Genomic DNA, 12,716 nt, shown 5'->3' with positions numbered 1-12,716 from the left:
GAAGTTGCCTTACTTAATGACTGTTACCTGCAGATTGTCAGGTGGCTACCCTAATGGCCTCAAGTATCTTGCTACTCCCCCGCACTCACCCATTTCTTTCCCTATCAGGCAGGAACGTAAAATGTATCCACCAATAGGGGGAATGTGTCTTTACTATTGTAACGCAAACTCCTTAGGGCCTTGAGCTTCAGGAAAAAAGACGATGATGCTCTCACACGGCAGCTGATAGTGAAACAAACAGTTGGAAAAATCCATTACCTTCCCTATATTAAAGAGTCCAGATATTTCACCATTTTATGTAACCCAAAGTCACTCTTGTATTCTCAATTAAACCTGTCCTAGCAAATTCAACATAATATATTGGCTATAAGTAAACATTCTAGAGTTAAACTAGCTGATTCGGAATCATAATTCGGCCCTCACTACTGTGCAATCCTGGGCAAATTACTTAAACCCGTTGCCTCCAGTTATCTCTGTGAATCCGGCATAATAATTCTAGCAACTCACAGAGTTGTTGTGAGGAACAAACGAGATAATCCACGTCAGGCGCTTAACAGTGTTTGGCACAGAGTAACCCCATCATAAACTCTTTATTACTAATAAACTAAAATGTTATCAACGGCTACCTCTAGAGAGAGCAGTAGGATGGGAGTAGAGGGACGTACTGCTAGACCATAACTTTTAACCTTTACATTTCTGCATTGATTGATTGTTTTGGATCGTCCAAGTATTTCAGGAGTCACTTGAACATTTTTCCATTAAAAACTAGTGACCTAACAAAATGGTGTTTGGCACCATAACTGAGTACGGAAATGCTGATGAGCAGGGGACCAGAAGTCGCTGCGGACATCTGGACCACGGAGAGAGCTTCGAGTGCCCAGAGGTCGGGGCTCCGCGCGGAGCCCAGCGCCCCGGGGGCTCCAGGGCTGCAGAGGGAGGCGAGGACCCCGCTCGCGGCGCGCGCCGCGGGTGGCGCCCAGCCGGGGGACCCGAGGCCGCCTGAGAACACGGGGAGGGGGGCGAAGGATGGGAGGGGGCGCGACCGGTGCGGGGCAGGGCTGAGATGCGGAGTCCGGCGAAGGCACTTACTTGAACCTGCCCTGGCAGTGCTGGCACTGGTCCCCCACCCAGCCCGGGTCGCAGAGGCAGGTGGAGTTGACACAGCGGCCCGAGAAGCAGGAGCCGGTCCTCTCGCACGGCTTGGACTGGGACACCTGCGCGTAGAGGGCCAGGTAGAGGAAGCCATAGCACAGCAGCCAGCTGTTCCCGTCCAGCAGCCAGGAGGAGGCGCCACCACCACCGCCGCCGCCGCCGCCGCCGCCGCCCGCCGGCCGAGCCCTCCACAGCCCCGGGGCCGCCGGCTGCGGGGGGCCAATGCGGCCCCGGCCCCCTGGCTCCATCTTCCCCGGGGCCCCTGCCCGGCGGGGCTGCGCTCGCGGGCGCGGACAGCGATGCTCCAGGAGGGGAAATCCGGCCGGAGAAAACCGCGCCGCCGCCGCCGCCGCTTCTCCTCCTCCCCCTCACCGGCGCCTGCCCCAGTCCCGCTCCCCGGTCAGGAGGGACAGATCCCAGTCGCTGTCGCCTCCGTTCGGCTCCCTCCAGTCGCACTGGAGCATCGCCTCTCGGTCTCCTGACCTTGTCCTCGGCGAGCCAAGCCCACTGCCGCGGCGCCCCGGGCCGGGCCGGAGGCGGAGAGCGGGCGGCGCGGGCGGCGAGGAGCGCTCCGGAGGGGACCTGCGGGAGGGGGAGGGGACCCCGCGCGCGGCCCCGCCTCGCCCGCGGCTCGCGCCAACTGCCTCGGCTCCAGCCCCGCGCGCCCGGTAGGGCGGGGGCCCGCGGGAGCCCCGAGGTGGGCGCGCCCAACGCGGGAGGGGGATCCGGGCAGCGGGGCTCAGCGCCGCACCGCCGGGCCGGCGGCCGGCGGCCCCCCAGCAGCCATCTTCTCCCCCCGTGCCGTCAGCCGGCCACCGGGGCTGCGGCTGGAGCCCGCGGTGCGTTGGACCGCCCGCCCCCGCTCGCGCGTGCCCACGCTCCCCCCCCCCCACGGACCCAGAGCTGTGGTCTCGCCCCGCCCTGACAGGGACCGGGGACTCCCCCGCGCGCGCCCACCCGGCGCTGCCCGCGAGCTGCGGGGAGACTGGCCCCCCAGGTGCGGCCCGCGTGCCCGCGGTGCCCTTCCCCTCCGTGCACTAGGGGGACGGGGGGTGGGGGGGACCCGGCCCCACTCGCGCCACGCGCGCCCTGAGCCCCAGGAACGAAAAAGCAGCTCGGCCGGCTTCGCAGCTTCAGCAAAAAGAAGCCCTTCCCGTCGGCCGGCTACAGCTGCAAAAGTGCAGCGCTCTTCCCCCCGCGTTTCCCCTTCCTCCGCCCCATCCTCCTGCCTATTTCTTCTTTTTTTCTTAGAAAAACTCCCAACAACACACAAAGAGCTGAGCATGTGCAGCAGGCAGAAGGCTTAAAGGCACCGCAGTCCCACGCGCTGTGGGGTCCGCAGGAACTGGGAGGGGCGGGGGCGAGGGGCCGGCGAGGGTCGCGGAGCCCCTGCCGCGAAGGGACTTCTCAGAGGGGGAGCCATTTCTTCCACGGACACGGTGACTCCCCCGCCCCCAACAAAGAGCGGCGAGGCTCTGAGCCCTGGGCGCGCCACCCCTGCCCCGTGCTGCCTCGGAACCCCAGGTATCTCCTTTTCTGCTTGTCAGTGTTTCCTCCTCCATCTGGGACAATACTGTGCCTTGAAAAATATTGCAACATCGGGGCTTTCCCCCCCCCCCCCCTTCAGAAGGGAACAGATGATGCCCAGAAAAGAGCCGTTTTCCTCTCTCAGCGACCGTCTTTCCTCGTTTAGGTGACTTTCCAAGATTTGATAGCATATGCTGAAATTTTTGCTTTGTACTTTCGTGCCTTCTCTAAACAGCCTATTTCAAACCCTTGAGAAAGGAAGCCGAACCCAAAATTGCAGCCATGTATATTCGAGTTACAAGCAATGAAAAGGGATCCCCACCAACGCAGAGTAGACAGTATGAAAAAGAATTTGCAATCTACCAAAGGCATTTCTGACAGCAAAAGGAGAAAAAGTTTTAGTTTGGAACCACACAGTCATATTGTTAAAATTCAACTCATGTTTATTTCGGGCGTAATGTACCCACATCATCTCTTTTAATCTTTTATCCCCACTGCGCAGAGGAAATCCTCCATTAACCCCATTTTGCGGATGAGGATAGAGAGTGACTCAGAAAGGTTGAAAGATTTGTCAATGGCAGGTTGGGGGTAAGTAATGAATGGAGCTTTAAATGCAAGGCCTCTGATTTCCATCAGTCCTGTGTCTTTTTTCCACTAGTTACCGGGCTATTTCTATTAGCAAATGCTTTGTTCTACTTTGGTGAATAAAATGCAAGTGTTGGCTTGGTTTACAAATACCTCAGCAGTGACTTAAGAAGGGAAAACGAAGGTCCAGAAAAAGGTGACTCTCTTTAAAGGAAAAAAGGAAAACCATGACTTTCATGAATGCAACAGACAAATCACAATTCCCCCATAATATCAGTACTAGAAATGTCATCCTCAAACCTGAAGACGAGGACAGCCCCTTCTTCCTTTCACATCTTTTCTATATCAGGATGCTCCTTAGAGACTACTTGAAATGAAGGCAGAAGGGGGTAGAACATTCTGGAAAAAAAAAAAATTTGAAAGGAGGATATCGTCCGGATCACACCTTTTAAATTCCATGACTGTAAAATCCAGAACTCTTTCTAGTAGTGGCCATACATGAACAATCTCTGCTGCCTTCTCCATTCTTCTCTCATGCCAGCCAAAGTTTAAAGGGAGCCACATCTTTCTCACAGCTAATGTAGAGTAGCTTTCAGAAATGTGGAAGGTGGCCAAGTTTTTAAAACAGTCAGTGAGTGCGAAGGTAATTGAAAAGGTACACTGGAGAGCCCCTTTAACAAGAGACATCACTGCTCAGCCACATACTGACTGTGGCCTATATTTGAGCAAAGGATTTGCCCATTAAAAATATGTATCTTTTAATCTTGTAACCACTGTAATCATCTCAGTACCTCAGGTTAACACTGAAGAACCTTCAGCCCCACAGGCTTCCTCTCAACTTTGCCTTTAGAATCAAGCTGAATATACTAAATCTATATAAAATTACTGTCACAAGGATTTCACAGGATCACCACTTGTCCTATATCCTTTTTTTTTCCTTTCATGCTGTTTTTGTCAACATTTACTGAGTAACTACTACGAATTTAAGGAAGAGAAAACAAAGATGAATAAACCATGAGGTCTACCCCTGGACAAGCTTATCTGTTATCTGTTAGGCTCAGTAGATTAGGAGTTCCTTATACAGGGGAGGGTCACATATTTTACAAATAACAGACACAGAATACTTAAATGATTTACAACAGTCACACAAAAAGTCAGTGATAAAGCTTGCCTAGAATCTAGACTAATGTTTCAGTGTCTTCTGTGATCAAGAAATTTTAAAATTCCAACATGATGTTACATCTTTTTTCTAAAAGGGTAGAGTCAGCATCCTAGTAGTGCTATCCGACACTATAATAATTCATGGTATTGGTAATAGCAGTCATAAATCCAGCAGAAAGGTGAAAATTTCCTCCAAAGAGGTAGTGGAGGGAAAATCAGTTTTACTGAAGTAGGATGAAACTGTTAAGATTGGAATTATCTATTACAATTTCTCCAAGGGAAAAGATAAGAAAAATATATTTGTTTTCTCCACAATTAACCTTATACCAGTACCTTTAGATATTCGGGGAATGTGTGTCATTTCCATCCATACTATTTAACAATAGTACCATAAGGTGATGGGCAAAAAGCTAAGACTTCACACTGCTAACCTGAAAGAAATTCAAACGATTTTTTAAGAACAAGAGAAATGACAGTTCCACTGATCTTTTGATTGCGACTCAAAAAGTGAAAGATCCTATTTGGACTAATGAACCAAAGCAGCGCCTTCTCGGTTGCTTGACGAAAGAATGATCTCTATTGTTCACCGTTTGGCCCATCCCAGGCTTCTGAAGGCAGCCAAGATAATGAGAGCTACATCAAGATAGCCGAGCCTCAAGAGGCAGAAGTGCATTTGCTCAAAGGGACCCTTAATGTCATTGGAACAGTATTTTTAAGACACTGATAGAGCATGCGTGGTCTGTGGCCCTAGACAGTAAAGGAAAAATCAACCTCAGGTACTCACTAAAAAAGTATTGACGGTATTAAAAATATTTGCGTGACTATGTGCCACAAACCCACCCTCATCCCCACCAAAATCTAACACTCGGCTTTTTTTCTTGGATTCTGTCAGTTTCTTTTGCTGTCACACTTGCAAACACACACATACACTCTGATCCTGCCAATTTTTTCTACTTAACACATTTCAAACATATTGTTATAAGTAAATCCAAGGAAATAATTCCAAAGAATCTAAATTGACAATGCTGGGCTGATACATTTTTTTTAACTAGGAAATAAAATGAACGTACTCCAAATTTCATCCTAAATATTCAGACTTATTGCCCCCAAAAAAGTTTAATGCAGTAGTCAGTTGCACAAATTTGCCTTTCATGAAATTTAATTCAATAAAAATATGGGCTAGGACTCCCTGTTAAACATAGTAGACTATGTGGATTTATCTCTGCTCCAAACTCTACCAACTTGACAAAAAAAATTTTTTAAAGAATTTTAAAGGTATAAACTCAATAACAGAGAAAAGGAGAGAAGAACCAATTAGTTGACATGTCGATGCATTTGGAAATGTTATGCACTGGAAAGAGGAAAGGGAATGGAGAAGTGATAACTATAACATTTATACTTACTGAGATAAATAACAAAAATAAAATAAAAATAAAAATAAGCCTGGAGAGCCCAGGACTCATAGACAAGAAGTACTATGGAAGGTCAAGGTGGGGCTCAAGGATAAAAACACGGAGAATAGTTGAGGACAATATAAGGACCCATGGTCCCCTTCCTCACCCCAAGCTGCCAAAGACATTCCCAGACCAACCCTGACAGGAAGTTAAATCTCTTAAGAAAGTGGATCTCAGAGGATCTAGACTTAGAGCACCAGCCATCATGGAAGGAGAGAGTGAGGTACACAGATGAAAATGGAGAGATTAGGTGAAATCTGTACAATGAATAGTGGATTTCCCTACCATCTTTTCCTACCTGTTCTCAGAACAATTGAATAACCCCCAGGCAGAAAATTGAAAGATACTTATTTGCAGAAATTGAATAGTCCTAGAGAAAATATACTTTATTTATTTTTTTTTTAATTTTTTTTTCAACGTTTTTTATTTATTTTGGGGACAGAGAGAGAGACAGAGCATGAGTGGGGGAGGGGCAGAGAGAGAGGGAGACACAGAATCGGAAGCAGGCTCCAGGCTCCGAGCCATCAGCCCAGAGCCTGATGCGGGGCTCGAACTCACGGACCGTGAGATCGTGACCTGGCTGAAGTCGGACGCTTAACCGACTGCGCCACCCAGGCGCCCGAGAAAATATACTTTAATTTGGGATCTCTAAACCAAATGGTCCCCAGCCAATGAAGAGTCAATTTTTCATGGCTCTCTCTTAAATACAGACAGTAAGAATTCATTAGACATAAAAGATAGAAACCAAAACAAACAGAAAAGGAAATTAAAGGAACACAGTCAAATGATAAGGGAAGATTTATGCAATCATAAAATCAGAACTGGATCCTCTTTAATAAGCAAAAGGACATTCCAGAACAAAAAATTCAAAAAAATTAAAATGCAATAAAAATCTTGGAAAATAAAGTCTAGGAAATCTCCTAGAAATTAGAATAAAAAGACAAAGTTTCTCTTCTTATCAAGGAGGAAAAAACTAAGGGAAAAGGGGATTCGTTAATGATTATGCTCAACAGACACTATCTTTAATTAGGAATTTATAATACTGTACATTTATTAATGTGATAGTACATTAATGCACAACTCCTTGTAGAAGGTAAAATTGTTTTTTTTTTATTTCTTTTGATGTTTATTTATTTTTGAAGGAGAGAGAGACAGAGTGTGAATGGGGGAGGGGCAGAGAGAGAGGGAGACACAGAACCTAAAGCAGGCTCCAGGCTCTGAGCTGTCAGCACAGAACCTGACACAGGGCTCAAACTCACAAACAATGAGATCATGACCTGAGCCAAAGTTGGACGCTTAACCACTGAGCCACCCAGGCACCCCGAAGATAAAATTTGTTTGTATCAACTTCTTCAACATAAGATTTCCCAGAACTGAACTTAACCTCCATATGAAAAACCCACCGTAGCCTAAAACATTGAATTTAAAAGACTCACAAATGGAAAAAAAGTTAAAAAAAAAAAAAAAGGCAAAGGCAATGGATTGAAAGTAAAAATAGCATTGAAATTCTCAACAGCAACACTAGATGCTAAAAGTAAGTAGAGATAGAAGGGAAATTACTGTCAACCTAGAATTCTATACCCAGCCAAACTATAGATCAAGTATAAGGACGAAGACATTTTCAGACATGCAGAGCCTTGTAAAATATATCTTGTAGGGTACCCTTCTTTAGAAAACTCCTGGAGAGGGGCGCCTGGGTGGCGCAGTCGGTTAAGCATCCGACTTCAGCCAGGTCACGATCTCGCGGTCCGTGAGTTCGAGCCCCGCGTCGGGCTCTGGGCTGATGGCTCGGAGCCTGGAGCCTGTTTCCGATTCTGTGTCTCCCTCTCTCTCTGCCCCTCCTCCGTTCATGCTCTGTCTCTCTCTGTCCCAAAAATAAATAAACGTTGAGAAAACTCCTGGAGAATGGTGTAAAGGGAGAAGAGACTGAACATAAGAGAATTGTAAGGAGTCATCCTGGAATGAATGGCAGCTGTGCCCCAAGCCAACAGAGCAACCAGTCCAACCTGGAACAGAGGGCTGGGGAGGGAGGTATCTAGGAAAATAATAGATGTGACTGCTCGGAATTGTTTGAGCTTTTGGAAAAAACACTAGTAATATGTGATGGATTTTGGAGTATTTGGGAGAAAAATGGAATAAGCACACAGAAAACCAAGTAAATGAACAAAATGAAGCAATTGTCAACTAAGGAAAAAAAGGAAACCTGTACAAGATAGTTTATCAGTAAATAATATTTACATAGTCATAATTATATAAACACTATTGATTTGCCAAGAATGTATAATATGTCTATATTAAAAAGGTGGGAGAAGGGTAAAGATGGGTGGGGCTAAATCCTTAATGACTTAATAAGAAATAATTCCATGTCCAAAATTAATAAATCTAGAAATAGTAGTGTAAGTATACTACACTGATGAGTGAACGCTGCTTTGTCTTAGGAAATAAGGAACAGGGGCAAGAGATGAAACATTTTATTAAAAGGCTTTTAGTACTCTTTGAAAATTAAAATTTACTTCTAAAAAAATAATAAGTTAAAATGTGGGTTCATAAAAAATCTCACAGATAGCATATGGCCCAAGACAAGAACCTGGGTTTCATTTCTAATTCTGCCTCCTATATACTGATTACTCCTGCATTACCCATTAACCTCTATGCCTCAGTTTCCCCACCTATAACATGGGAAAATCTAAGTACCCATCAGTGTCCATTTCAAAGTGCAGATGAGGGTCTGAAAAGAAACTATGAAAGGACATGATAAATGGCAAAGCACTATACAAATTTTCATATTTAATGTTCATCAAAAATTACTCTTAGAAACAGAATTAATTCTAATTCCATGTGAGAGAAAGGATTATTGAAAGAGATTTAGGCTGCTACAACACACAAATACAAAAACACAAACAGGCAGAGTATTAGAAAGCCTTATTATTTTGAAGATGGATCTAGTCCATTTTACAAATGAGATGCAGGTATCCAGAAAATTGAAGTGTCTTATCCAAACTCACACAGTGGTAGAGCTGAGTCTAAAACCTTAGCTCTTCTGAAATGCAGTGCATTTTTCTAGTTTTATTTGTCCTATACCCCATAGTTCAGGCTAATAGGAGACATATAGAGGTTAATTTATCATCCATGCTTAGCTCCAGGAAGGTCTTCCAAAGCTCTGTAAAGTGACTTGTCCAACATCACACAAGTTAGTGACAGCAGAAGCAAATCTAACCCAAACAAAGGACAGACAGCCAAAAAATGAACCCTGGACCCAAAACTTGGACCAAATGAAAGTTTACTAGCAGAGCTAAAGGTATGCATTGAAAGCTCGGAGTCTGCAATATAAAAATTATCAATTAATATCCGTTAGCTGGCTGAATAAAGTTCCTGCCTGAGTATGGAGAAAAAAGCTAAAAAGAAAATAGGCATAGTTTAAAAAAAAAAATGCCATTAGACAAGCCAAGCCAGGAGCAAAATTCCTCTTGAAAATGGAAATGTAAGAATTTGATGTACTGAATGGGAGGAGAATGTAAGAAAGAAGAAAACAGAGGAAAGAAAGGCATGGCCCATGACTGAAGGCATGACAACCTGTGTCATGAAGGGATGCCTACGTTTGGAACTCTCCAACCTGTTGCAAGACACCGACTAGGCTCCCTATCCTCTCCTCACTGGGGTATCATTGAAAGGAATGAGGGGATCTAGAAGATAAAAAGATCAGGGACCTTTTCTCTACTCTATCCCAAGGAAATCATTGGCTGTCACTTTCCTTCATGAGAAGAGAGAACAAAACTCTTTTTAAAATACAGTTCCGTCAATAAAAATGAACAAAAGTCCAACTTGAATCAGGTAACAAAAAAGAAAATAAATATCACACTCTTATTTTCAGAAGTCATGATTTTTCCCCAATAGATAAGTCTACTGTCTCAAGATGACTCTAATATTAGTAATCACTGTACTATGCTGTAGCATGCATCGTACATCCAAACAAACCAACTTTAAATGGGGTCATGTACCCAAAAAAAGTGTCATTGAACATAGAGAGGTACATGTGATTGTGAGTAGCAGAAAGGATTCTTCTAGTTGTGAAAAAATACAGCTGCTATAATCACACTCCTAAGGCATTGCCCACAGATAGATAAACCAGATAGAATTTCTCTAAACCTTTAGTGAAGTTAAGGTTTGTTTCATGTTCCCTCTTTTTGAAGAAAAAGTAAGTCACAGTAAGAAAAACAGGAAGTACTCAAAAAACAAAAGCTCCCAAGCAAAATAAACAATTCATAAGAATAACATACTAGCTTTTTAGAAAGCTGCTTGGGGTCCTGACACAGGAAAATATGTTTATGTTTACAAGGAAAAGAGCATGAAAGAGAATTATGAACCGTCTGATCAGGAGAGACGAGGCCACCAGGATGCAGCTAGGGCTTCCTGAATAGAGCTCAGAGACAAAGAATTGCACAACAGCACACATATAAAAAAAGAAAAGTATCTGACAAATGATAGCCAGGCCCCACAAATCCCGATAACATGACATTCTACTTATTAAAAACATCAGTCTGGGAAGACTCCAGGCACAGTCATTTTGAAAATGTACACAAGTAAATTAAAACCAGCCTTACGATTCTTCTTATTGTAAGTCCCTCTCCCATGTCCCTCTGCGAAGCTGATGTGAAATTTTAAATGAAATGAAAAAAAAGTCAACATGAACATCACTGATTTTAAGCAAGACCCCCAAGTTTTCCATTTCTTAAATTAGAATGTAGTCTGAAAGTCTTTCTGCACATGAAGAGGACATATGTTTTTCTAGGAAAGCTGGTTCTTCAGTAAACAGCAAAAATGTTATATCCACAACTAGAAAGCATGTGCAAGAGTTTTGTTTATTAAATTATCTAAACCACTTGATAGCAGACATTTTTTAAAATACTTTATGGCCATGTTCTTTCTCACTGGACACAGTCTTTTTGTTTAGGAAGATAGTACAAGACAGTCCCAGCAGAACAGGACACAGAGCCAGGAGACCCAGTCTCCACAACTAAACAATATATGCCTCACTCACCCTCGGTTCCTTCTTTTGTAAAATAGCAAGAATTGCCCCCCCCCCACAAATGTTGGGGGAAGAATTATAATTCCATATGAGGTAAATGTTAAAGTTATTTTTCAAACTGTGAAGCTCTACTTGACGGTCCCTGCTTCTATTCGATGGTACCTGTTCCTGAAGAACACTGCTGTAGGACCAAGTAGGGTCATGTGATGCTCGGACCAAGTAGGAGCCACAGAACAAGCTTAGTAATTCCTCCGCACCTTGATGCCCGTTACCAGTTGGTCAGGTGGCAACAACTTCACGGCCCATTGCCTTAGGCACGATGAGGTAAGTGACCAATGTGTGGGGTGACCGCAGCAACCACTGGAAACTCAAGAGAATGAAATACACAACCCTCGCACTCTGAATAAAACTTGGAACTCCAGCTCAGAGGATTTGTCCTTTAACTTAAGGATTTGGGGCCACTTGTTATATTGCAAATGCCTGAGAAGGGCTAACATTTAATTTGTACCAGTCATTAACACCTTAACATGAATGACTTTGTATCTATTTCCTGAGAATAGTTTTGATAGATAAGGAATATAAGAAAAGCATAAAGATATATCACCTTCGGGGAGCCTGGGTGTGAGCCCAGGTTAAGCATCCAACTTTGGCCCAGGTCATGATCTCACGGTTTGTGGGTTCAGGCCCCACGTCTGGCTCTGGGCTGACAGCTCAGAGCCTGGAGCCTGCTTTGGATTCTTTGTCTCCCTCTCTCTCTCTCTGCCCCTCCCCCGCTGGCACTCTGTCTTTCTCTCTCTCTCTCTTTCAAAAATGAATAACATTACAGGGGCGCCTGGGTGGCTCAGTCGGTTCAGCGTCTGACTTCAACTCAGGTCACGATCTCGCGGTCGGTGAGTTCGAGCCCTGAGTCGGGCTCTGGGCTGACGGCTCGGAGCCTGGAGCCTGCTTTGGATTCTGTGTCTCCCTCTCTCTCTGCCCCTCCCCCGTTCATGCTCTGTCTCTCTCTGTCTCAAAAATAAATAAACGTTAAAAAAAATTTTAAAAAATGAATAACATTACAAAAAACATCTTTATCTTTTTTTCTTTTTTTTTAATTTTTTTCAACGTTTTTTATTTATTTTTGGGACAGAGAGAGACAGAGCATGAACGGGGGAGGGGCAGAGAGAGAGGGAGACACAGAATCGGAAACAGGCTCCAGGCTCCGAGCCATCAGCCCAGAGCCCGACGCGGGGCTCGAACTCACGGACCGCGAGATCGTGACCTGGCTGAAGTCGGACGCTTAACCGACTGCGCCACCCAGGTGCCCCAAAACATCTTTAAATAAATAAATAAAGATATATCACCTCCATTGCCATCCCCATCAACCTCTTCCCCCTAACCAAAGCACACACAGCACACACATAATATGAACATTCTTTGACTACTCCCTGGCCTGTTTAAAGGAAAATGAATCTGAGAAGTCCTAACGCTCTTTAATGATTATAGTAGAGTATAATGTCCATGGAGAAAATGTTTATATTTTTCAAAGAAGGCCAACAAGGGAACAAACACAAAGGAATTAAAACTGATGGTGGGATTTTAGAGCAGCTGTAGGATGAAAGATTCGACATGTACCTCAAGTCAATCATGGTGGACAGCTTGCAAGTGGAGATTGGACTACACTGGGATTTTAGCATCTCTGACTATATAATGAATAAATTTAAGGGTAGAATTAGAATGAAAAGTCAGGTCTTCCCTCGGAAACACCCTCCCCAAACTCCCGTCTGGCAGGAATCATGAGCAACAGTCCCGACAATTTTTAATGGCTAAGA

General features: G+C 44.7%; 1 protein-coding gene across 4 annotated transcripts in view; it reads right to left on the bottom strand.

Annotated features, from left to right (window-relative positions):
- ATRNL1 (attractin like 1) overlaps positions 1–1,545 on the bottom strand; it is a 774,854-nt gene extending 773,309 nt beyond the window's left edge. For all 4 annotated transcript variants that reach the window (XM_023240973.2, XM_023240974.2, XM_045040724.1 and 1 more), the window contains exon 1: positions 1,090–1,545. In XM_023240973.2, the coding sequence (XP_023096741.2) occupies positions 1,090–1,400 (311 nt within the window). In that variant the 5' untranslated portion in view covers positions 1,401–1,545. The remainder of the gene's footprint in view (positions 1–1,089) is intronic.
- Between the last annotated feature and the right edge of the window lie 11,171 nt (positions 1,546–12,716).

This window comes from Felis catus, chromosome D2 (assembly GCF_018350175.1).
Source record: "Felis catus isolate Fca126 chromosome D2, F.catus_Fca126_mat1.0, whole genome shotgun sequence".
NCBI lineage: Eukaryota > Metazoa > Chordata > Mammalia > Carnivora > Felidae > Felis > Felis catus.
The sequence above is the reverse complement of the archived record's forward strand: the minus strand, read 5'-3'. Positions and strand labels throughout refer to the sequence as shown.